Source organism: Sciurus vulgaris (assembly GCF_902686455.1).
Source record: "Sciurus vulgaris genome assembly, chromosome: 6".
Taxonomy (NCBI): Eukaryota; Metazoa; Chordata; class Mammalia; order Rodentia; family Sciuridae; genus Sciurus; species Sciurus vulgaris.
Genome location: NC_136466.1, coordinates 87,782,592 through 87,810,544, shown reverse-complemented (window position 1 = coordinate 87,810,544; position 27,953 = coordinate 87,782,592). Strand labels below are relative to the sequence as shown.

Here is a 27,953-nt window from a genome sequence, read left to right as displayed (position 1 = left end):
ATTAACACTGATTTTTTTTTTTTTTTTTTTTTTTTTTAATAAGAAGGCCTGAGTTGGTAGGGAAAGGAACAGTCAAAAAAAGCCTGAGAAGGGGAAGGAAAGTAAGGAAAGCTCATTTAATACATTTACAATAATTTACAGCCATTTTTTTCTTGTAAAAAGGCATAATAGATCACAAACAGGAAATTTCTGGCTATATTACAGATATAAGTACAGAATTTAAATATTCAAGCTTGTGATGAAAAGCGGCAAGGTGGTCGCAGTGTACAATGTAAACAAGTAGCTTTGGAAAGTGAACAAAGTCCTTGAGTGTTTTTTCTTTATTAAGAAAAGAACTCTCTTTCATTCCTTCCTGAAACATGATCACAGGTCAGAGTAAAGTTCATATACAAACATAATTTAAATGGAGGTCAGTCTAAAATCACTGACTTAAAAACAGTTTTATCCAGCCTATATGGGAGGGCAGTGTTGAGGTCCCTGTTATAGTAAACATTTTCCATTTCTTTAAAAAAGAAAAAAAAAAAAAAGTACTACAATATTTGCAGTACAGTGCAGCATAATCCTTAAATATAAAAATATTTTCTCTTCTGTTGGGATAATAGACCTTGCATCCTGGAAAGAAGTAACAATACTGCTACTGATAGAAGATCTGTTTATATCTTTCAAGTCATGTAAGGCAATTACTGTGTTGGTTTATGATATATGGCTAAAAGAAAAGTCCAGAAAGACAAAACATCAGTTTTTGTTATGTTTTCCGACTACTCCAGGTATGCTCAGGTGTACTTTTGTGTTCAACTGAATGTTCAAATGGAGATCTGGAGCCATATGGAGACCTCTGATCTAGTGGTGACCTAGGGCCACTACTGGAAGCTCTGTGGTCCATTTGCCAATCTGAGTGATACCTATAATCCCTGGAAGATTTATGGTGTATATTCAGAACTTGACCGGTGATCTGAATGTAACCGATGATCTGAATGAGATCGATGATCAGAATGAGATCGATCTTTTAAACTTCCTTCCAAATTTGACCTGTGATCTCTACTCCTGTGATCATCCAGTTTTCTGTGTTTTTCTCTGTCACTGTAGTATCTAATAAAAGAGAAAGTGGGTTTTTTTTAGTCAAACTAATAACGTAAACTTAATGTTTCCAAATACAATCTTTTTAAAAACCAAAATACTTTAAAAACATGCTTTTAAAGTACTGTATACAACCTCTGTATTTATTAAACTTCATAGATAAGCCTTAAAAAATTACTGGAAATATGTCTTTGAAAAAATTATTTGATTCATTAAACTACAGTGGGAAGCATACTGAGTATCTCAGACAGTACCTTATTTCCCATGCCCATTTTAAGAAACCTGCTTTTTATATTATGAATCACTTGTAATAATTCATCTTAATTATCTGAAAGTTGAAAGTAAGATAATCACGACTATCCAAAAAACCCTTAAAATCTGAACCTTCTATGAACAGTGAAGTTGAAAAAAATTTAAATGTGAGAATGCAGTCCAAAATAATTTAAAAAGGAGAATTTTCATTGGTTGGTGATATTTATTAAAACCTTCCTCAAGATGACTTGTTCTATAATGTTTTACCATTATGTGATTTTACTCCATACATAAATGTGGCAATTTGCTAAAAAATAAATGTAGGAGTTTAATGAGAAATAATCTCTATGTTTGCCTGTTTAAAAAAAACACAGTGAACATGTTTCCTTGGTTGACTAAAGGTTCTTATTAAAAACAAAATTATCTTCTAGAAGTCTGTGGAATTATAAATATATATTACAAATATGGCTTTTCATTTTTATTATATCCCCCTTTCTAATATTAAGTCATTCTACAGTTAATATGTTTAGTGTGACAGAGCTTTCAGAGAAGAAATTGCTGCTGTGAACACAACTAAAATACAATATCTTCTAATTTCTATTTCTTTTCTGGGGATCAAACTCGGGGCTTCACGCGTAACCTGAAGTTTGTGTTTACATTCTAAACAATGATTTCTTGCTGATATTTGCTTTCATTCTCAGTTTTTTGAGTTTACTTTTAGTAATGGTAATTATTAAAAACAGTGCTTTACCAATAAAGGAATAAAATGCTGTTATATATTCAGGCTGTCTAGTGTTCAAAGTTTTCAAATAACAAAAACAATACATAGTTAAAACTTCCTGGACTTCAGTACTGTATCAGATTGCTGAGATTAAGTTTAATCTTACACTGTATTCACATACATTATTTTTTTTCTTCTCACTTTTTAATTTTAAATATGAAATGCAGAATTTCCTTCATCGAATTTGGACCATTATTTCATCGTTTTATTTTACCCTATCATAATTTTGAAACATATTTGAGCCAATATTCTCCAAAGCCAATAATGTAGATATATATTAAAAATACAATATCTTCTTAACATAAAGCTACTTTTAAACAATAATGAATACAACTTACAGTTACAAAACTCCCTACTACAATTTTTATCTCTCACTGCATATTTTGATTTCGATTTTATAATTCAAAAACCATTTTATAGAGAAAATCAGTTATTAATAACAAAAAACGTTGGGGCTGGGTTTGTGCCTCAGTGATAGAGCACTTGCCTCACACGTGTGAGGAACTAGGTTTGATCCTCAGCACCACATAAAAATAAATAAAAAAGATATTGTGTCCATCTACAATTAAAAAATATTTTAAAAAAATATTAAAAGTCAATTTTTCTAATTTGCAGAACAAGAGCTATTCTGATTGTGTGAAAATTAAATGGTTGATAGGTCAAATACAGCAAGTATGATTTAATCAAAAGAAGAAAGACATGAATAAGCAAAATTTCAAAAGTAACTTGTCAAATTTACCTGCTGTCTTGCTTGTAGTGATCCCACTCACGATGATCTTTACCATTACTAAATGATGAATAGGGTCTTTTCCTGGAATCACTCTTTTTGTAAGAATCTCCCTGATGTCGATCTTTATGGTGATCGTGATACTGAGATAAATGTCTATCAGAAGAATAACTGTCCCTGCTGCTATCATCGTGATTTGTATTTTCTTTTAATCTTTCCACATCTGTTGGGTAAAAGTCCAACTTTTGTTAGTGACTTTAAAAATGTAGTAAAAGCATTATTTTCTAGATAACAATGACTCCTGCCAAAATAAAATCATTTCCCAAATACAGGCAGTTAAACCATTTAAAAATGGTCTATAAAAGTGCATAGATAAGACTTAAAAGGGTAACTTGGTTCTGAAATTAAAAAAAAAAAAAACAACTCACAATTGAAATATACACACCCTTTTTCAGATTTTTGACTTATACAGAAAGAATGCATTATTCCAAGTTACATTAAAAAGGAATAAACATTCATCTTAAAAATTATCTTACAATTTCTACCAACTGACAAGTTGGTTGGTTTATGGAAAAGCTAAAACAGTACTCTTTAAGAGAATAGATTTTTATCTAATAATGTAGGAATATATGAAGATTACAGTATCTTCTCAATATAGGGAACTTTTAAACTGGAACAACTCAATCCTTTTCATACTTTGGTTAAACAAAAAAGAACAATTTTTTATCTTCCAGAATAATTAGTAAAGTTTACTTACCTGGATTTCTAACCATATGAGCACTCAAATTACTGTTCTGGTCATTATTTTGCTAAAATAAAAAAAGAATCTTTTAAATGCCTTCAAACACCTTTATAAAACAGAGGAATGGGAGGAATTCTTAAAAAGAAAATTCTGATACTGAACAAAGTTCTCACATAAAACATAAGAATGAATATGTAACAGTTACAAATCTCCTTTTTTCTTTATTCTGTCCCATAATTGATTTTTAAAACCAACTCTGAGATTTTAAATTTAACACGTTGTAAAAATAGTATCAAAAATGCCCTTATGCACTTCACCTTGCTTCTCCTAATGCTAACATCTTTTACAGCCATATAATGATCAAAACCAAGTAATTAACAATGAATGACTCAATACTATTAACTGAACCATAGACTTTATTCTTTATTCTGATTTAACATTTTCCCTAATGTTGTTCTTCTGCTCTGGGATCCAATCTGGAACTTACATTTAGTTATTAAGTCTTCTGTGATAATTCCTTAGTCTTTTCTTATTGTCACAGCTTTGACATTTTTGAAAAGTATCAGTTATTTTCTATGATTACATTAATTTTAGCTTTCTTCTGTGGATCTTGCCTACAACAATTACTACTGCTGTTATTTTTTTCTAGTTGTATTCTTTTTTTTTTTTTTGTGGTACTAAGAATTGCACCCAGGAGTACTCTACCACTAAGCTCTTTTGAGATAGGATTAAGTGAGGTACAGTGTTGTACACCTGTAAATCCAGTTGACTCTAGAGGTTGAGGCAGGAGGGTCCCAATTTGAGGGCAGTCTCAGCAACTTAGTGAGGTCCTAATCAACTTAGGGATAAAAGGACTGGGATATAGCTCTCAGTGGTAATGTGTCCCTGGGCTTTAATCCCTCGTCCAAAACAACAACAACAATAACAACAACAAAATCAGACACAAGGTCTTCCTAAATTGCCCATGCCAGCCTTGAAGTTGTGCTCCTCCTGGTCTCAGCTTCCTGAGCAGCTGAGAATATAGGCATGTGCCGTCACACCAGCAATGTTATTTTCTAATTGTGATTTTTCTGTATCATTCATTTCTTCTACATTAATTAGCTGAGTTATTCTGTAAGAAAGAATGCATCATGATTTTAATGACACATTAAGGAATAAAAAATATGATGCGTTTTTTACCTGAGATTCCTGGCGCTTCTTAATAGCATGCTTATATAATTTATGCAATTTTCTTGCATCAAACTCAGTAAATTTAGATACAAAAATCCACAGGTTTCTAGAAGAAAACAAAGATAAATTAATCTGGTGAAAATATTTAGTTTTTTCAGAGAACACAGAACACCATTCCCTGACAGAAACACATAATACACATAAAAATAGCCATCAATGAAACAAAGTCTAAAGAGATTAATTTTTATATTTCCTTTTTTTCACATTTGGAAGACTTTAATGATACAGTTCTATTTCTCTTCAAAACCCTTCATTTTGGAATGAAAAGCAGTAATAATCCTGATTTGAAATGGACCCAAAATATGTAAACCAACAAACCAAGGAGGGACTCAGAGATTTGTGTTATGATATAGACTTTGTAAGAGATCAGGTTATGTCAATAGTCTGAGTAGAAACACCAGCAGACAATATGAATTAAGCTTGTAAAAAATGGTCCTAAATAATGCATTAGAAATTGTTATTTTTTAAAGAATTTTTTTCATTTTTAATTGTAGATGGACACAATACCTTTATTTTATTTATTCTTACATGTGCTGAGGACCCAACCCAGTGCCTCATATGTGTGAGATAACTGCTCCACCACTGAGCTACAACCCCAGTCCAGAAATTGCCATTTTTAAATAGTGATGTAATGGTCATAAAAAAGTAACACGATCAGATATTCGAAGTCAGGTAACTAGATGATATCTTTGGGTCTCTCTTCCCCTCCAAAGGCAGATATTAGTAATTAATCATCAATTTCAGTGATGATTTCCTAACAAATATGTATAAAATAATCAAACTGTATAACTTAAATATATGATTTTTAATTTTCAAACATGCCAAAAAATGCTATATTAGGTTAGTTGCCATCCAAAAATACAAACATTCTCTGTAGGGGTATTTGCCTTAAAATATAATTTAAAAGCAAATTTGGCTGAGAAAATCAATGAATTTACAGACTATCTCTAACATACTTATATTCTACAACCAATTCACAAGAGTAAGTGGTAGAAAATTAATGAACTGCTTTTTAATCATAATTTTGTTATTAAAAACAATTTTGCCCTAGAAAAACCTAATCAGGAATTAGATTCTGATTATATCACCTACACAACTATTGTTGGGCCAAAGCACCAGAGGTGTTATGGCCAGACAAGGCCAAAACAAAAGCTAATTCAATCTCTAGAATATTTATCAGTTGGGGTCTTTCTGTTCCCCTCTCTTTAAGGGAAATGCATATAACCAGAGGTAGGCAGTGACAGGAGAAAATACAGCAAGGAATATGGAATCAAGGTGGCTAAGAACTAAAGGGAACAATTTGCCCAATCTGGAAAAGAAAACATATTAGAGCATGGCCTTTACAAGTAAAATGACACATGACTGGGGGACGAGGGAGTCTCCTGGCTACTGGTCTCTCTTCTTCCAAAGACTTTCCCTCCATTTCCTAATAACTAAATCTGAAATAACATCTACTTGTATTAGTCACTATTAAATTAGCTAAATTTAGCTTTAGGAATAATTGACACAGCACTATCTTCACTTTTCCAATTTTATCAAAGGTAAACAAGCTGTAGTCAAGATTAAGTTTGGAAACCATCTGAAAGAACAAATTAAACTTTAGATCTTGCATACAGAAAGATAAAAGAAGTTGACTATAATCCCCTTAAAGCCTAATCTACATAAATGAACTTCCCTGCACCGCTCTTCTAGGGTTCCACACTTTGGAGATCATGAATTAAAAAGGTTTGAGAAGGATGGAATAATTCTGTTTATGGTATAGTAGGCGCCCACTGCACCCCCAACTTCCATAGGTTTGCATTCCACAGTTAGTCACCCACAAGCAACCATGGTCTGAAATATTAAATGGAAAATCTTAGAAATAAATCATGTTTTAAATTGTGTGCCATTCTGAGTAACAGGAAGAAATTTCATGCCTCCTATTTCGCCCCAGTCCCACTGCCACTCCATCTCACTTGGGATGTGAATTATCCCTTTGTCCAGCATACCCATGTTGTATGTGCTTCTCACCTGTTAGGTCATTTAGTAATCACCCTGGTTTTCAGATCTACTATACAGCTAATGTAGTGCTTATGTTCCAGTAACCCTTATTTTTATGGTTCCCAAAATGCCTGATTAGTGATGCTGCCAATTTGGAAAAAGAAGCCACAAAATGTTCCTTTTATGTGAACGGTTAAAGTTCTCAAAAAATAAAGAAAAAAAAATACACTAAGGTTGCTAAGATCAATAGTAAGAATGAATTTTCTATCTGTGAAACTATGAAGGAAAAAAACTCATGCTACTTTTCTTGGTTATAGATATAGTGTAAGTAAAGTACTGAGTTAAGATGAAAAAGGCATTCATCTCTGGCTGTGCCTAATTTAAAAATTAAACATTATTGTAGTTATCTATATGCAGGCAAAAACCTAACATATATGGTTCAGTACGATCCCTGGTTTCAGGTACTCATTAGGGGTCCTGGAACATAAAGCGGGCAGATGAAGGCAAACTATGATGTGTCTATAATCCATCTATAAATAAAAGATTATGCCAGACACTGTGAATATTGTACTTTAGGATCACTGTCTTTCATTCCTCATGATACAATCAAATCTGTCATGTAATAACTGAAAAAAACCACAGCATCTCACAGTTTATTAAAGGGATTGCATATAGATGCCATCGTTCTGGAGCTAACACTGGAGCTCAATGATTCTGATTACTGTTTAAGGTTTTAAAGTTAAAAATTAGCCAAGAGGGGAACACTAAACACATTTTCTGATGACAACTTTAGTAATCATTCCAATATCTCATACACGCGAAATTTTAGGCTACTATTATTACTATCCATGCATGAATTTGGTTTTTCTAAACATTACACATTAGTTTTCACTTATGTACAAAGGCCTAATGATTATGATCAACTTTCTAGTTTCTTTTTATATATGGGTTCTAACTGAATTTAAGGCAAAAGGGGATGGAACAAGAGTTAGATATATACATATATTTAAACTTTTATCATTAAAGCTCCTCCAGGAAATTATTTACTCCTTTTGTTCTGATATACAGCTGCAATGCATATAGCAAAGAAGTCAACAAACTAATAAACTGACATCACTGACAGTTATGTGCAAATTTTCCTTCTTTCTTAATGAAGTCTAATAGTTTGGATTAACTCTGATCTGGATCTGGTAATCATTAAAAGATGTGATTTGTAAAATAGTATCACAGCTCAGATTTACAACTTTAAGATCGACTATGATCCATCTGTTTCTAAAGTAACAGGAAAAAAACAGATGTTTTGCATTTTACGTTGATTTGAAATGTGTTCATTTTTATGACTTCACATACAAATCCAGAAGATAAATTGCTAAATTTATGTAAAATAAATTCTTTAGGCACACTGATTTCTAAAGATGTTACTGAGAATAATTTGGTAAATTACAAAGACATTTTAAAATAAAATGTAATCTGAATTTTAATGAAACAGCTCTATTTCTTAAAAGCAGAAATGCCACTTATAACTTATTGTGATAGATAACCATTCATGAATAAAATGCTTTGAAATTAAAGGGAGAAAATTAAAACATTTATTCTTACATTACTTCTTTAAATGCTACTTTGTCACTAACCTTCAGCTGGAGAAAAATAAAAATATGAAAGTTATATATTTATAAGTTCCCCAATTCCTAAAAAGTATGTCACTTACTTTCTCCACTGTTTTATTTGTTCAGGATTTGTATACTCTTTCAGACATTCTGTGATATGATCTCCAATTTTTATTAAACACTGTCTAGTATGTTCCAGTTGTTCTCTTTCTGAAAGGCCTTTCTCAGGCCGATCAAGTTGTTTCAAAGCTGCCTTAACAGGTCTCATTCTTTCTTTACACTTGAAAATGGGAAAAATACAAAAAACTATTAAAAACATGAATTCAATAAGATCAATCTATCTCAGTGATGTTTACATGAGTAAATATAAATATGTGACAAAATATGCAGTTAAATCACACAACTCTTACATACAAAGCAAAGCTTTTCATTATCATTTAAAAATCAATCTTTGAGAAAGCTAAAGTTCTGGATTTTACTCAGCCATAAAAAAAGAATGCTTTTTATACTACAGTGAACCATTCTACATAAACTTAGAGAATACTAAGAAATGGTGAGAGTAATACACTTCAGAGTAAATCTTTTCTATAATAACTATAAGTAAAATGTAAAACAACTGGATCTTTATATAATACAGATGTATAAGTTGTCTATCCAAAATCTTTGGCACAAAGCAATGCAATGCTTTTTTTTTGGGGGGTGGGGTTGGCAAGCACTCTAAATATCCCCAGACCTTTTAAATTTCTGAGATAGTCTTGTGATGTTGCCCAGACTGAACTTGAACTCATGATCCTCCTATTTCAGTCTCCCAAGCAGCTGGGATTAAAGGTGTACACTACTGCACCCAGCTAATGATGACTTTTGTGACTTTTATATTTTGGGTGGTTGGAGAAGGGGGGATGGGTGATGGTGATTAAGCTTTTTCTTTAGAAATACTTATATGCTAATAAAATGATATCAAAAATTGCATAATTCAGTTTTATTACACCAATAAAACTATAACTTTATAACAAGAGAATAAAAATGTTATGAAAAGGGTAAGCTTCAGATAAAATTTATGAGTAAAAATTTAAAAAAAATTTTTCTTAAAAATCCATATAAATTTATACATGAAGAGCAAGTTAGTTTAATTCTAGGAAGTAAAGATTGGTTAACATCAGACAACATATTTAGTTGATGTCATTTATTAAGAAAGAGAAAAAAGAAAAAAAAAGAAATTCTTACTCCACCACTCTTAAAGGGCCACTGTTATAAATTGTCTATATAGGTATGGATTTGCTTAGGAGTATTTTATTCTGTTTTAATGGCTGAATCAGTTGGGAGTTTTCCATTCTTTATCACGAATAGCTTAAGTATCGTCAGAATTATGGATTCTTTTGTTCAAACTAGAATTCAGTTACATCCAATGCCTTTTTTTAAAAACAACTGGAATTTCTTGATTTCCTACATAATTTTAGCATTCTCCAAAGTTGCTATTTCCAACTTTTGGTTTGATAATTCATACCCTACGCTGCTAGAAAATAATTAGCTCAATATATAAGTACACACTACACTCCCAGCATTACTCTATTTCTAGGACATACAGCAGTAAGTCTGACAGTGACATTATGAAACCTGGACTCTCATGAGAGCCAAAATATAAGCAAAGCATTGGGAGTTAGATGGTAACAACTGTGATCAAGAAAAACTAGAGCAAGGAGCTTCCAAACTTCTTAAGATTTTAGGAAAGGATGATGTTTGAGAAAATAAGGAGTACAACATTCCAAGCAGAGGCCAAAAGTACATACAAATGTCCTAAAATCTGTTTTTTCATGTTTAAGGAACAATATGAATATCAATATAGCTGGAATCAAGAGAGAGAGGGAAATCAGGAGATGACAGGAGTTAACCAGTAGCTCTACCTTTTAGACTTTTTCAACCACTCTTGAAAAAGACTGAAACACCACTTGAGAATTCTAATACAGAATTAACATGGTATAACTCTATCCTTCATATAACCACCATAATCTTTCTGGTCACTGTATGAAATACAAACTAAGGTATAGACAGGGAAGGACAGAAGCAGTACAGTCAGAGACGGCTCTGACTTAGATCAGTGTGTAGAGCCAAAAGAATTTGCTCATTTGGAAGTGAGTAGAGAGTGAAGAAATAGACTAAAATCTGTGCCACAGCTAAAGTCTGAATATAGGAAATGGAGAAATTATAATAGTTAACAAATTCCTTATTAGGTACTAACAGCTATGTTTTGCTTCAAATGTACCTCTGTGATACAGACAATATTACTCTGACAATATTACTTTTCTATACATTTTAAAGAACAAGAAACTGAGGCTTAGAACAAGGTGACATCAGAAACCCAGGTCAACTGACTCAAATCCTATTTCTTAACTTAGCACTAAGTTACACTATCATTTATGAAAATGATTCAATGAAAGAAAAGGAAAAGCAAGAGGTGCTAAATAAGGCAAAGATCAAAGAGAAAAAAAGAACAAGAAAAGGATGCTTAATTTCTTAAAAACTAGACCCAATAAAATGGAATTCCTTAAACAGAAGTATAATCCAGTGTAAGCTGAGAAAGACTGGCTCCAGAGTCCATGTTTAAAACTATTCCATTCTTCAGTTCCAGGATATACAAAAGATCATCTATGGAGATTCATGAAGAGAAAATTTATGCATTGGGCACAGAAGAAAACTTTCCATTTGAGTAGTGACCTGAATGTTAGAAAGCGCAAGAGAAAATGTGGACAAAGGAAAAAAAAAAAAAAAAAAAGGCAGAGGAGCAATCTTACCTTACTCAGTAATTAAGTATATAGAGTAGAGAGAGCAGTTCAAGTGAGGAGTTTCATATTCTCCACTCCTACCCAACAGAGAGGGTTTAAAAAAAAAAAAAAGTCAATAGAAAATAGATAGGGAGGCTAGATTAAGTCACAAATAAAAAGGTTATCCTTAAAAATGAGACAAGGAATTCAGTGTATGATCCTACAGAAGAGATCAAAATGAAAGACCACAGTAACAGGCAAGGATGTGAAGAAAAAGGTACACTCATACACTGTAAGTGGGACTGAAAATTGGTGCAACCACTCTGGAAAGCAGTATGGAGATTCCTCAGAAAACCTGGAATGGAACCACCATTTGACCCAGTTGTCCCACTCCTCAGTGTATACCCAAAGGACTTAAAAATCAGCGTGCTACAGTGATACGGTCACATTAATGTTTACAGCAGCTCCAATTCACAATAGCTAAGCTGTGGAACCAGCCTAGGTGCCCTCAACAGATGAATGGATAAAGAAAATTTGGTACATATATACATTGGAATATTACTCAGCCATAAAGAATGGAATTATGGCATTTGCCAGTAAATGGATGAAACTGGAGTCTTATCATGCTAAGTGAAATAAGCCAATCCCAAAAAACCAAAGGTTGAATGTTCTCTGATACGCAGATGCTGGCTCACAATAGACCCCGGAAGGCGGTGGGGTGGTGGAGAATGCGCACCAAATTGGACAGGTTGTTGTGGGGGGAAAGGAGGGGAGATGTGAATGGGAAAGACAATAGAATGAATCAAACATAAGCTGCCTATGTTCACAAGAACACAAGACCAGTATAGCCATATCATGTATAACCACAAAAATGAAAGTTCTACTCCATGTATACGATATATGTCTAAATACATTCTACTGTCAGTATAACTAAAAAGAACAAATTTTTTTAAAATTCTGTAAAAAAGAAAGAAAAAGAAAAAAAGAAAGGGGAAAAGAAAAAGGCCAGAAATAGCACACATAGCTCAAGTAAATAACTGGAAGATAGGAACAGCAGCAGTAGCTTACTTGGAGTATTTCCAAATTCTCACTGATTAGAATGATGTCAACTGCTAACAGTAAGAACAAGAAAACTGTGAAACTGTAGAAGGAACTACTATTTTTCAAAGAGCAAGGAAAGCAAGTGAAGCTATGTTCGGGGAAGTCATGAAACCTACAGAGAATGAGCACATGTTCATTCTATCAGCATTTTCTAGTCAGTGTCCAAAAGAGGGAAAAAAGTGTGACAAGAGGGTGAGAAGAATAACATAGTGGGTCAATCACAAATTTAGTTTTAGAAGGGAAAATGTGTATCTTTCAAGTACAGTTATTTGATAAAACAGATTATAACCCAGTCTAACAAGTGACATAAGTTAATTGCTCAACTAGTATAAACCCTTCAGATCCTAGAACTACAATGATGCATACTGTAATGCTGTTTAAAGCTCTGAAAATTCCATATCTGTCTCTTATCATTCAGTTCTTTTCTCTATAATTTTGCTCTATACCTGTACTTTTTCATTTCTATCAATCTACTCTCATATCTGAATTCAGTCACAACCTCTCCCACAATCACTATCAATTTTCATGTTTCCTGAGCTTTTGAGGAAAGCACTGTTCTGAAAACTTTACAAGTACCAATTCATTTAATCTTAATACTTACTTTCCAAACAGCAGCATTCTGATCTAGAGCCAGCAATATAAACCATATACCTATTGCATCCCTTACTATAACCCAAAATTTTTATCACAAATAATTTTACAGTTGGGCCACTCTGAGTTCTTGATTATATTCATTTAAAAAGTCCTTTGTAAAAAGGCAAAGACAGGTTCTCTCTTATTTGAAGAACATAAAAACAATAGCAAGCAGAACCAGTATATTTTAGACCAGTTGTTATTCAACAGTAAGGTATGGGAACCTGTCAGTCTGGAACAAAATTAGTACAGAAATGGAGTGTTTTCAGAAACATTCATAATAATTTGACAGGGCAATTTTATGTCTACTGAATCTAGTAAGAAAACATTGCAGTTTATATTTATATAATTTTTTTCTTGTTTCACTTAGTGAAACATTTTCATTGTATATTCTAAAAATACTGGTCTGTTAACAGACTGAGATAAAAGTAATGTTTCATCATACAGAAGAAATACTAGAATACGTAAACCTCTTGGTTTAAGAATTTACAATTCTTTACCTTAAATTTTCAACACTAAAGGAAAAATGCTCTAAACCTCCTTCAGTCTTTCCTAAAGGCTTTTCAAAATTGATTTTAAATTTAACACACCTTTCAAAATTTAAACCTATTATTTATATCAATCTAAACTGCAGTACTATCATATTGAAGTACATTTCTAAGTTAACAGCTCACAGATGAAATTGCAACTTAAAAAATTTTACATGAATTAATAATAATCAGAAAATCTATTGCTTACAATGCTGAATGTCTTCTGATCCAGTTCTTCAGATTCTTCAGATATGGGAACTGGTTCACCACTTGCAGTGATATGAACTGGAGCATCAGACACTAAAGATTTTTTTGATCTTTCTTTACTTTCAGACTTGGATTCACCCAACTAAAAAAGAAAATAAAAACAACCCAACCACAAAGGCAAGATGATTAAAACTTTCAGAAAACAATTACTGTCTCAATATAACCTACATGTGCTTATTCTCACTGAATATTTTTATCTATTTTGGTTTCTTTCCCAAATTTTATTTTGGGAAACCAAAAATCAAGCTACCCTATAATGGTACCCTATATGTAAGGTATCAAAAAGTGTTCAAATCTGTTTTTCTCCTCTACTACATTCCCACAAACACTTCTGAAGAACTCAGTAATAGACTTATATAAGCTGATATGCAATTTAGTATCCTCAAATGTAAATATGCTGATTGTTTTATTTTCTAAATTTTACATTTTGAATTGCATACCTTTTCTTCCTTTATGTCTTTTTCTTTCTGCATAGCTTCTTTTACTTTGTTTTCTCTTTTTTCTTTAAAATCTTTTTCCTTTATATCTTTCTTATCCTCTTTTTCTTTTATCTCCCTTTTAAGTTCTTTTTTATTCTCCTTTTCTTTTGCTTCCCTCTTCTCTTCTGGTTCCTTCTTTATACAAACATCTGGCTCAGGTTTTTCTTCACTGTCTCTTTCTGTTTTAATTTTTTTATTTGGATGTTTCACAGAAGTGATCTCATCCTAGAAAGTGCAAGTATGGCCAATGTATTACTAACTGAATTTTGACAAAGACTAATTTTTTTTTTTTTTTGCATGACTATGGATTGCATGTATGTGGATTCTGAAAGAGATAACCCAGAATCCCCTTAAAGATACATGCAATGTTTATCTTCCTATAAACTAATATAAGCCAGTCCCATTCAAATTTATAATAACCTTAATGGAGACAGAAGTTCATTTAATTAGCAAATGTTTGAAAAGGAAGGACCTTTGCTCTATACATCTAATGTATCTACTGCATAGGTAGAATTCTGTTCTACAAATGAGACTACATTATGAACCACAAGGGGAAAAAAAAAAATTCACAGTAAGATTTCAGACCTTAGCTCAATTTTTAAATGTAATGTACCTGAAAACATGCAACGTTCCCTTTTCCACAGAAAAGGTTACTGTTCTAAAAATGCATTTTTACCTTATCATCTTCTTCATCAGACTTCTCTGAAGGCAGGGGAGAGGAATCACTCTTTATTTCCTCTTTCACTTTCACAGATTTCATTGCTTTATTCTTCTTAGCTCTTATTTTTCTTCTCTTTAAACCTCCCTAAAAATATTATTTTTCATTTTAACCAACTCCACAGATTTTTTTTTTTTTTTTTAAAGTTTCTTCTTTATTGTTATCTTTTGCAGCATTGGGAATTGAACCCAGGGCCTTGTCCATGCTAGAAGTGTTATTATATCCCAGCCCATGGGTTTCATTATTTAAAAACCTCGAAAATACTAAATATAAAGGTTAGAACACATATTTCTACCCCATATTTTAATAATTAGTAGCCAATTATATTCCTTTAAAAAAGAATGAGTAATATAAATGAATTTTTCACAATTAGGTTACTATCACCATTAAGTTCAATGGTACCAGAGATACTACTAAAAATTACTTTTAATAGTATACAGGTAGTTATTGTAGTCCTAAGTAAACTTTCAAAGGTTGTTTAAGTTTCCAATCACCCCTTTCTTGGTGTTTCTTTTTTTGAGCTTCCTCATAAATAAGCTCAGTGACCTTTGATACTATTCCTTAAAGTCTTAATGCCTTCTATAAAATAGTACACAGGCTCAACTTCTCAAAAAGAACTCAACGCTCTTAACCAATTTTCTTTAATCCCTATCCTAAGAAAAAAATGAACTCAACCGTTTTCATATATATGGTGAAATAATTTAAAACAAAACATTACCATATTCAAATAAAACTATTAAAGAAAAACACTTATAAAATGTATTAACTATGCATGTCTAGCATGGTCAGTAAACTAGGTTTACCTTACAGAAAAGTAAACTACTCTTAAGCATGTAAATTTTAACTTACTGCACCAGAAAGTCTCTGAGCTTCTTTTTTTGCAAGATCTCTACTAAGTAATTTGATGAGGTAGTCCGCACGTGTCTGCAACTGTTTTGCTTGTGGTTTTTTATCAGGATCATCCGGAAGAATCTGAAAAATCAATTAATTTTCAGGTTGTTTAAATAACATAAAAAGCTTAGTGGTGACTGGCCAAATTATACTGTGTGCAGTTATGAATATGTAACAGGAAATCCTATTGTGTACAACTATAATGCAACAATTAAAAGTGGGAAAAAAATTTACTAGTGAAAAACTTTTAACCATTTTCAGAAGCATAATAACTCACTAAAGTTACAAATTTTAGTATTCACAGGAATGACTCATTCAATATACATTTTTTAAAAATGTCTACACAACAGGCAAAATTTAATTTTTAGAAATGAATTCTAAATAAATATGCCTCCAAAAAAATGAAAACAAAAAGTATAAGGTTACACATTTCTTTCAAATATACTAAAAGTTACATTTAACATTCACTGTTACTAAATGTTACATTATCCTTAGAATCCCTTCCTCTCTCAATAACACTATATTTAACTATATAATGTATAAAATAATTCCTGGACTACAAGTATCACCTGTCTAGAAGATGACCTAATATAGTCTTCCTGAGGAAACTTCCACAGCGGAAATCTTGACTATTTAAGTTTTGCCTAATAAGAACAAATGATAGAGTACTAATATTTAAAAGTCTGTATTAAAGCCAACAGTCAAGAGATATAGAAGTACCTTATGTGTTAGACTGAGGTCAGGATCCATTTTAATCATTTCCCAGCTTCCATATCCATATTCATAAATACCAATTAACAAATTGGAGTCATCTTCTTTGCCCCAGTCTATATCAAAATGAGCTGCCTTCGTATGGCATGGGATTGTATACCTATTATTAAAGTTAATAATTACTGCCATGTTTATAATCGACTTATTAAAAAATTCTGAAAAAAGGATGAGTCATTAAAAATTCCAATTCAAAAGTAGTCAATAATGCCATAAAGACTTAACAAACATTCATATCAAAATTATTTAACAACAAAAATTTTATAAAGTAACTCACTGCTTTCTTTCTTCTGGATCTGAAGGAATGGATTTGTGCAAAGGTATTAATTCTTCTTCATGGGAGATGACTAGCTTGGCATTCACTTGTACTCCTGATATTCGGAATGTGGGCCCCTTCACTTTTCCAAGTCTCCCACCTTAATTTTTTAAACAAGAGTATAGAAAAAAATATAAAACATAATTTTACAAAATGCAAAACAATTTATGCTATTACTTATATTAAGTATTATTTGTACTATTCAGGAAGGGATTAGGGACAAAATTTAACTTTCACAATATATAATAAACTAATCATCACAATCTAGCAGATGTAGATTCAAATTGTATTTCATGTAATTAAGTGAATTATTAATCATACAAGATAGATTGTCTATTTGTACTGTCAGCCTCTAAATAAGAATTTCTAGTATAATTTTTTTAGTATATCTGATTATTAAACCTCAAATAAATAATTTTCAGGCATATGAACTGCAAAATAAGCATAATAAAATAACCATGCACCAAACCAATGTCACATGTGTATATTTATATTTTCTTCCCCTAGTCATCCATACTAAAAAAAAAAAGTATAACTAACAGTAATTTCTGACATTATGTTCCAGTCAGAATACATCAGGGACCTTTCTAAAGGATAGATTCTATTGCCTTAAAACTGGAATTCTGTTATCCACTTCCTGAAACTCAGGTCCTTGCTTTGTCTTGTAAAGCATCTTCTAGGACTAATGAACAGGCAAGTTAAGATATAATACCAAACTCAAAAAAGTATATCTTGAAACTTTCATTTATTTCTTTTTTAAAATCACTCATTTTAATATTACCTGTTCGTTCTGTTCCTGAAGAACTGTCCTTTAAAGCTTTAATGCAGCCATTATGGACCAATTCTCCTAATCGTCTGAGGTCTGTTTCCGACTTATCAACTAATTCAGCATCTCGAGCAATTGCATCTAATCTGTACCAAAGTAAGACACTTTTCAGGCATATATGTTAAATGATGTGGCAATGTTTATGATAAACCAAGTTTTCTATTTTAAGATCAAAATATCACTCTACTAAATGTCCTATAAATTCTAGCTTGCATAATTCACATACAATATGTAAAAAGCTAGGACAATTCGGTAGGGAATCAAATTGTTTACACATTTGAAGACAATAAATTTTGAAAATTTGTTACTGAGCAAATGGCATACTACAAATTTGAAGGTCACACAATTCTCTAAAAACTTTTCACAAACTGATCAAATTTTAAGTAATTCAAAATCAAAAGGAAGCTTTATGACAATTGTTAAGTGAGAGTAAAATACGCAAACAGATAACAAAGAAAAATTAACACTAAAGACATTTTTCCCATCATCTAAATAATTACACATGTATTTCATTGCCTCTTGAGTCACCTCAAAACATATAATCTCTCTTACAAGTTTTTAAGAGGATAAGGCAAATTAATTTGAGTCTTTGCAGCTCTACAGAGGGTTGACCACAACAAAGGACAAAGAATATTTAAATGAACAATAATTATTGGGATTAATTCATAGCTTAAAGAAACTGAATTTTAGTTGTTTGTATACTAAGAGGATATAATTCTTAAAAATTAAGAATTTCCTAGTTAGAAAAAAAAAACAGTGGTAAGTTAGCAACTCAGTGCCTCTATAAAATAAATTTGTGCTTTCATAAGTTGTATAATGAAAAATGTGACAATGAAAAGTGCATTAGGTATAAAAAAAATTTAACTGTTTTATAGACGATTTTAAGAAAAATTTACAGACCAGAATTAAGAACATAAATCTGAAATTGGATTCCTATAATTTTTAAGTGCCTATTAAAAGCAAATTGAAGGGCTGGGGAGATAGCTCAGCTGGTAGAGTACTTGCCTCACAAGCACAAGGCCCTGAGTTCGACCCCCAGAACCGCAGGAAAAAAAAAAAAAAAAAAGCAAATTGAACAAGGTAGCAAACTAAATATGAATACAAATCAAGCTGACCATATACAAAATTTCATAATTCTGTGAGGATGACAAATGCATTTACCTTTCCAAAGGGCCACCGAATTTCTTATAGCTCTTGATAAACCTAGCAGAAAATAAATACTTGGTTTAAATGTGTCCTTCATTATCCATTTAAAAATACATATAACACGCAGAAATAAGATAATACTTATTAGTGCAAAAATAAATTCAAAGCACATTTACTAACCAAAAAATGAATAAGCTGTGGAATAAACACAAATGTTGAGACAAGAAGCTATAAATCAAGTAAAACAAGAAGTATTTTTACACCCAGGATGAACTTAAGATACCAATGTAAATAAAACAATAGAAGCTAAATTTTATTTTAGAAATTACTTTATTATTTTCACAAGACTGGAAAAATGTTCAAAGTATATCACAGGAAGTGTCTCCAGAATAATTATCAATCATATTACACCTCCTCACATTCCAAGTGCTGATAAAAATAAGATGTGTGGTATTACACTAAACAATGGAAAATAAAAATTTTACTTCAGAAAAAACTATGTAGGTGGTTGACAGATGAGGAAAAATATCCAGGAAAAGTAGAAGATGAAATGCCTCTTCAAGTAAAAACAGAAAGTCCAGCAAATCAGATGTCATAAAAGTACTCTTAACGAAAGCTAACAATGTATTTAGTTTTCTGCTAGGAAGAATGAGGAAGAACCTTATCAGTCAGGTCTATGATTTAAAAGACAAAAGTTACAATGGCTTGAAAGAAACAGAAAAACAAACTCTCAAGTAATGAACAATTTTTTACAAATTTCACATGCAAAACATTAACAAAATAATTTGTTACTCCGTCCCCCTTAAAGAAGTATGGTATATTCTGAGCAAAAGCTAGAATTTATCCTGCATAGCTAATCTTAACCCATTTCCTACTTGGTCACATCAAAATTAGTTCCTTTGTTACTGTTGTTTGTGGTGCTGGTGATCATCTGCCTTGTGCATGCTAAATGCATGCTAAATGCATAATCTACCACTGAGCTACATCCCCAACCCCAGAAATGTTTTAAACATGGTTACTTTCAAAAAGCAATCACTTCAATGTTAAGACAATAGAAAAATACAGAACTAAATTATTCCCACAAAAAATTATTAATGCTGGGAATCATCAATGTAGTGTGAATTTTTAATAAACAAAACCATTATTCTGAAACACATTAATAAAACCAAAGGATTTTAGTAGTCTAGCCTAACAATAAATAACATGCAAAATTAGAAGGTGAACTTGCTTTTACAGTTATAATGAACCCCAAAGCAGTAAGGAATGCTCAATTCCTAGTAAAACATCATATACTTGCCTCCTCTAAAACTTTCACCTTGATTTTTGAAAATTATTATATTTTCATATTTTCGTTTTACTTTCTAATGAAACCAAGTTAAAACAAAATGGTCTATTATCATCTTACCGCCTAATTTCTGCATCATTAAATCCTTTAATATTCTCCCGGGGTATAGTGCGTGGTCTTCCACGTTTCTTTGGCCTTTTTCTTTCTGAGATTGAATCACTATCAGATCCAGAGTATCTCCTACTTCTACTGCGCCTCCCTTCACTTCCATTGAAACTAATCTGGAATTTGAAAACAAAAATTTACCCAGCTTAGGGTAAAGTTAAGTTTCTATCTAAAGGGCAAAGAAAAACATTGTAAAACCTTAAAAAATATTATAAAGAATATTCCATAAGCAAAAGTAATTAAGCAAACAGAAAGACAATAACGTGTTAATGAAAAAGAATTAATAGCCTTAATACATAAAGCATGCTTATCAATCAACAATAATCAGTCTCTTGTAAAAATATGAAAAAGGTTATTAATAAGCAAGTAATCAAATAACAAATACGAAACCGTGCTACCTAAATGTTACTTTTTTAAAATGCAAAATAAATTAACAATGAAATATAGCAATAAAATATACCTTTTTAAAATATACCAATTTGAAAACACCAAATAAGTAATAATAGTCAATACTGGAAATGGTACAGAAAAAGACACCTATGTATCTTTGGTGGGTATTTAAGATAGGGCAGAGAGCAATTTTAGAAATATTATTATTGTATTGTAGAATAATTAACATTCATGATACACTGTCAAAGAGAAAATAAATTCTAAAACAACGTGGCTACTATTTAACTTAACAAATGATATCCATTTAAAAAATTAGAATGTTGTATACTGTAATAACACTACTAGGCATCTATCTGGGGGTGGAAGGATGATTACTTATCCCTCTTTTCACATATTTCTGTTCTAACTAGGCTATCAAATATTTGACAGAAAAAATGCCACGTAATCCACATGTCTATTCCTAACATCCACATAATTAATGCATACAGCAAAAAATATACTATGTGACTCTTTGGAGTTTTTCCAAAGCTGCTGTACATATTTTGAACCCTATTATGCAAAGACTAAGTCAAGGATAAATTTAATTCTTATTTTAATTTCCTTTTACCCTTTCATAAGATTAATTTAATGCTATGCTTCCCATGTACTATAAAAGGAAATAATTTTAGAGTTCACAGAAATAAGCAAGAAACAAATGTAGTCACTTACAGGTCAAATTATTTCATCCCACTACTGCTTGTTCTGTAGAAAATTGGTAGGCCAAGGCTCCCACCCTAACAACAAATCTAACCTAAAAAATCGTAATTTTTCTTAAAAGCATCAGAGTTGAAATCATGGGGAAATCTACTCCTCTAAAATATAAGGGAAGATACAAGTTTACAAGAAGAGATGAAAAATTAATTGAACAGTGGCTCCCTTATGAAGAGCTAAGGTGATAGAAATTGAGTATCATATAAGCAGGCAAAAGAAGGCAGGTATAATTTGCTAAAGGCAGAGTTAGGGGGTGTAGCTCAGTGGTAGAGAGCTTGTCTAGCATGTGTGAATCCCTGAATTCAATCACCAGAAGTGGGGGAGAGGGGACACAGGATGACCACACATAACACTTGCTAAAGACTAAAGGTAGGCAAACAAGATAGCACAGGACACCTAGAAAGCAAAGACACAGTGAAAACTTGTAACCACTCTCAGGTACTTTCTATAAACCTCTGCCAGGCACTTATGAGACAGATTGGCCTGCTGGGAAATTGGAGAGAACTTTGATCTAGGGAGTAAGCCTGGAGAAAGGCAGTAGTCAACTTCTGGGGCACAGGCAGGAAATCTTGCAAAACCCTTCCCACCTACTGTCCTAAGGGCATGAGAACACTCCTATTATGATTGTTTCCGAAAAGCAAACAACAACAAAAAAAAACTCTTTGTTTTGGAAGGAGTAACTGGACAATGACCAGAGTAAGGCAGGACTCATGCTTCTGATTCAAAATTTACTGAGGCACCAAAAAACTGAATAATCAAGACAAATAATCTTATAATTTAATGTTCTAAAAGATAAAGGTTAATGCAAAAAGAAGCCTAATATTAGGGTTTTTTCCTTTTGCTGAAGAATACAACAGAGCTTGCCATACCAATGTTACCATAATTTTAAAATTAGGTATTTATTTTATTTGGGCCATAAAATAAACAAAAGTTTTTAAAAACTCAAATTGCACAAAGAAAGCTCTTTGACCAGTTCTAGTTAACCTGGAAGTCATAAACAAGATACTTGCAAAATCTTCCAAACATTTGGAAATTAAAAAATACACTTCTAAGAAAACTATGGATCAAAGAAATCACTGCATGGGAAATTATAAATTATTTTGAAATGAACAAAAATAAGAACACTCCAAACATTAAAATGTGAAGATTCACAAAAAGTGCTTAAAAGAAAATTTGTAGCATTAAATGCTAATATTAGAAAAGAAAGATCCCAATTCAGTATCTATGCTCACACCTTAAAAAACTTTAAAAAAGGAGCAAATGATACCAAAAGTAAGAAGAAAAGATAGAGAGCAGAAACACATGTAATTGAAAATAGAAAAAACAATGAAACAAAAAGCTAGTTCTTTGAAAAGATTAGTAAAATTGATTAAATTCTACCTAGAATGATCAAGAAAGAAAACACTAACATTAGGTAAGTGAAAGAAAGGCACCATTAAACATTCTACAAACACCATAGAAAATTACAGGCTAATATTTCTATAAAACAAAGCACCCCAAAACTCAGTGGCTTAACACAACATTTTAGTTTATGATTTTGAACTTTGGGCAGAGATCACTTCAGATGGTTCATCTCTGGTCCACTGGGGTTCGGCTGGGATAGTTAGTTCAACAGGGTCCGCAGGATCCCTGATGGTTTGACTCGTCTGTTGCCTCGGCCGGGTGCCCAGGATGGCTTGAGCTATCTGGGCTTCTCGATACACATGGGTTTCTCAAAATTCATTGGTCTATCCCAAGTTTCTTTACATAATGAAATCCATGAAGAAGAAATTGAAAGCTGCAGCAACTGTTAATACCTGTGTCCCAAAGTCACACAATAAAGTTTTGAACACATTAGTCAGAGTCACATGGCCTACCCAGATTCAATAGGAAAAACAAATCTCACTACTTATTTGTAAATACAAGCCTACATGTTCAGGATTGGGAGGAATGATTGGGGGTCAGCTTTCCATTTGGCCTTACTAGCTACAACAATCCATACCCCATCTATGCACCCATGTAAAATATAATCCCTTCATCCCAAGACTCCCCAAAGTTTCGTTCACTTATGAAATCAAGTCTTAAAATCAATATCATGATGTGAACCAGATGTAAATATGGATGAAACGCCTTAGGTGTTACTCCTCTTCTTCTGAAGACCTAGGAAGTGAAAAACAAATTATTTGCCTCCCAAATGCCTAATAAACAATAGCAAGATAGGGATAACTGCAAAGACACTGTTTTAAAAAAAAGTAGAAATGAAAGACACACAGTAGTAACCAGTCCATAGCACTTGTGAGACCCACAGGGGTCTTCATCACCAGCAGCCCAAAATCAGGGAGGACACACTTCTTTAGTCCTTTCTCTATAGTTTTTAGTTCCACCTTCTGGGCTCTTTTTTTTTTTTTAAAGAAATGACCCATTTTTAAGCTCAGCATCTTTTTCAATCTGATTCCTGCTCATAGAAATGTGGGGGCCCAGGGACTCTTTTCATATGAACTACCTGTCCAATGTATTCCAAGTAAATGACTTTAAGCAATACAATTATTTTAAATGCTCTTTGGGACTTTTATGAAATATGGTTCAATGTCCCAAAAGACATATCCATAATTTGGAGGTTTCCTTCACTCTTTCTTGGACATATCAAGCTGCTGTGTGGTAATGCTCTTAAACACAGGAGGACTTTGGCTACATAAGGGTGTCTATAAGGTACAACTTTAAATATTTCAGAACTCTTGATAAGAAGAGTTACAGTCACACACATTGGGTTGATCTTTATCCTGTGGCACATTTTACTGACCACATACTGGATTTGATCAGTCATGAGACCATTTATTATATTAAAATATTTTGAGGGATAAACATATTTTGAGTCCTCTATTTTTCTAAATTCTTGAAAATGAAACAATTCTTCAACTAATATCTCTCTTGCAATACCTTATTATATGCTAATAAAAGAAGAGAAATGGGCACTTTCCGTGTTACACTTAAAAATCTCCTTTGCCAAATCTAATTTTATTAGATATACTTCCTAACTTTTTTATAGGTGTGACAGTGCTGCCAAACATTTCATCAGGGAAAGAAATTTCCTAACTGCTCATTTATCTGCCATATTCACTGTTCCTCCCACTTTCTCCAGTAGTCTGCTTGATAAAACAGTTGCTTGTATTTTAAAAGGTGATTTAATTGTGAAGGCCTATCTCTCACAACATAGTGGAAAAAACCTTTTAGCCCAGTTTTTACCCCCAAATATCTACAATAAACAATTGAGATACTGTCAAAAAAATATTTAAAAAAAAACCATAAGCTTTTAAATAACAAATAGTTTTAAAAAAATCATGAAAGAAATTAGAAAACATTTTGAATTAAAAATAAAATTTAACATAGCAAAACTTGGGGGATGCTCCTTTAGGCAGTGCTTTGAGGGAAATTTGTTGCTTTTAGTGACTGTGTTACAATAAAAACAAGGTTCAAAATCAATGACCTTACCCCACATTAGGAAACAAGCAAAAGCAAAAACAAAACAAAAAAACCCTAAACTTAAAAGTAAACAGGAGAAAAGATATGAAAATAGAAATCAATCAAATAAAGAGACAAGCAACAGAGGAAATCTGGGTGGCTATAAGCTTGGCATTGGCCTTTTAGGTAGGAAACCAAAGGCACAAGCCATGAAAAACATAACGAACTGGACTTCATTAAAATTAAAATTTCAGCTTTGTGAAAGTTACTGTCAGGAGAATAGAAGACAAGTTGAAGACTGGAAAAAAAATATGGAAAAGACACATCTGATATAGGTCTGCTATCCAAAATACATTGAGTACTTAAAATTCAATAATAAGAAAACAACCCCCCAAATGGGCTAAAGACACCTCCCAAAGAAGACATAACCGATGGTAAATAAGCATAAGAAAGATACTCCATGTCATCCACATTACACACTGGCAGGGAGATACAAATTCAAATAAAGAGATATTAGTACCTACCTATTAGGATGGTCAAAATCCAGAACACTGATGCCACAAAATGCTAGCAAAAATAGGATATGGAGAAACAGGAACTGTTATTCAGTGCTAGCGTGACTGCAAATCGGCACAGCCACTTTGGAAAGCAGTTTGGCAGCTTCTTGCAAAACTAAACACACTCTTACCACACTGTCTAGCAGTAGTGCCCCTTGGTATTTATCCAAAGAAGTTGAAATTTTATGTCCACAAGGAACTTTCACACTGATTGATTCTTAGAACAGCATTATTCATAATTACCAAAATTTGGAAGCCATCATGATGTCCTTTATTATATGAATGGAAACTGTGGTACATCCAGACAATAGGATATTACGTAACGCTAAAAAGAAATGCACCACCAAGTCATGAAAAGACAAGAAGAAAACTTAAGTGCATAAATGAAAGAGGCCAATGTGAAAAGGCTATGTGTTTTATGATTCCAACTATGACATTCTGGAAAAGGCAAAATTATGGAGTTAGTAAAAGGATCAGTGGTTGCCAGGGATTAGGGAGAGGGAAGGATGAATAAGTGGAGAGAATTTTTAAGGCATTGAAAGTACTCTGTATAATACTAAAATTATGGATACATTTGTCCAAAACCATGGAATGTACACTAGGAGTGAACCCTAATGTAAACAAGTGCCATTGGGTGATAATTAGGTGTCACTGCAGGTTCATCAATTGCAGCAATGCAACACTGGTAGGGGAGGTTGATAAAAGGGAAGCTATGCATGTATGGGGGCAAAGCATATGTGGGATACATGTGTGCTTCCCAATTTTGCTGTGAACATACAGATGCTCTAAAACTATTTTTTAAAGTAACAAGTAAAAGACAAGAAGTAAAAATTTAGTAAAACCACAAACTGTTTCTAAAAATTTTAATAAACTGGGGCTGGGGTTGTGGCTCAGTAGTAGAGTGCTTGCCTAGCAAGTGTGAGGCACTGGGTTCAATTCTCAGCACCATGTTAAATGAATGATAAAATAAAAGTCTATCAACTTTTAAAAAAAAATCAATAAACTGGGCACAGAGGTGCACACCTGTATTCCCTATAATTCTCAAGGATTTCAAGTTCATATCAGCCTCAGCAACTTCGCAAGAACATGTCTCAACAAATAAAAAGGTCTGGGGATGTTGCTCAGTGGTAAAGCACCCCTGGGTTCAATCCCCAGAACAGTAAATGAATGAATGGATGAATGAATAAACTGATAAGGTTTAGAAACATAAGGGAAATATCATCAGGGATCACACAGACATTTACAAGTTCAGGAAATATGAATGGACTATACGCCCCTTCCAAAATCTGACGACCTTGAGAAAATGTACAAATTCCTCACTTGACAGAAACTATGAAAACTGTTTTCTCAGGGTGCACTGACTGCCCCGTCACTGCCAAAGACACTGCTGCTGTCTTCTCTGGGGCTGGGGGCGCCGCGGCCCCTGAGGCACTGCCACGATGCTGTTGCACGAGCACACTGCCAAGGCCAGAGGTTTCTCTTGGAGCACAGCTGCCCCTGATGCCAGGTGCCCAGGAGTCTTTTCTTTGGCTGCTGCTGCTGCTGCTGTGGTAGTTACCATCCCCCAAAAGTCTGCTGCCTCAGCGCTGCCTTGAAATCCTGGCTGCCATCTATGCTGCTGCCACTGCTGCTGCTGCCACCAAAGCAGCTGCCGTCCCTGGAGGTCACCTGGAGGTCTCTTCTTTGGGTGCTGCTGCAGCTGCAGCCACAGCTGCCTCCGCTGCCGCAATCCTCCCACCTGCTGCCAATGTCTTTCTGCAGCTGCTGCTGACCCCCTGCCTGCTGCCACTGACTCCCACCACTACCACTTCCACCACTGCCCAGAGGTCTGCTGTCAGGGAGGCTCCAGGTTTGGTTGCACACAGCCACATCCATTTTGAGATGCCAGTCATAGCCTGGGGTTTGTTTGGGGAGCTGGTGGATTTGCTGCCACTGCCATTTTAGAGTCCAGCCATCCCTTTCTGGGGACACTGCCAGGACCTGGAGGTTCAGGGTTGAGGCGCCTACGGGTTTGGCTGCAACTGGGGTCTTCCTCCTGGGAGGGCAGGTTGCCGCCATCTAGTTACTGTCTCTCAGGATTGCTCATCCCTGGTGGTCTCTCTCCAAATTCCAGGGGCATTGAGATCTTGGGACAGCAACATAGCTGAACCTAGGGCATCTGAGGCCCAGAGTGGTGAGATAGTGACTGGGTCTGCCAGGGCTGGTCTGGGTCAGACAGTCTTGTGGGAAGTCAGAGACATGGCTGAGAACTTTTGGATGCTGGCAGAGACAGTCGTTCAATTTTCCACGGAGATTTATTTATTTTTCTTCTCTGGCATCTCTCTCCACCATATTTGGAGCAGGGTGTTTTTGTGCATCAGTTTGTTGAAGACAGTGATATACGTAAGCATGGTGTTTTGCAGTTCTGCTCTATATTCTGTATACTCATTTAAAAAAATTTTTTTTCTCTGTATATGTATTCTTCTCTTGCTTGCCTGTCTTCCTAGATTCCCTTTCTATCTTTTCACCACCTAATAGCCAATCTCTGTTGGTTCCTCT

The 27,953-nt window shown here is 33.4% G+C and overlaps 1 protein-coding gene across 1 annotated transcript; it reads right to left on the bottom strand.

Annotated features, from left to right (window-relative positions):
- Positions 1–11: 11 nt before the first annotated feature.
- On the bottom strand, positions 12–27,473 carry LOC306664337 (chromodomain-helicase-DNA-binding protein 1-like; the record flags this gene model as incomplete). The annotated part of the gene is given in 18 exon segments (XM_079145163.1): positions 12–928; positions 933–1,089; positions 2,850–3,060; positions 3,595–3,646; positions 4,759–4,855; positions 8,498–8,676; positions 13,628–13,768; positions 14,127–14,390; positions 14,842–14,970; positions 15,733–15,855; positions 16,495–16,645; positions 16,820–16,958; positions 17,640–17,770; positions 18,846–18,887; positions 20,236–20,416; positions 20,419–20,425; positions 26,756–26,873; positions 26,974–27,473. Coding segments are annotated over 18 exon segments (2,805 nt in total). The 3' UTR covers positions 12–745.
- Between the last annotated feature and the right edge of the window lie 480 nt (positions 27,474–27,953).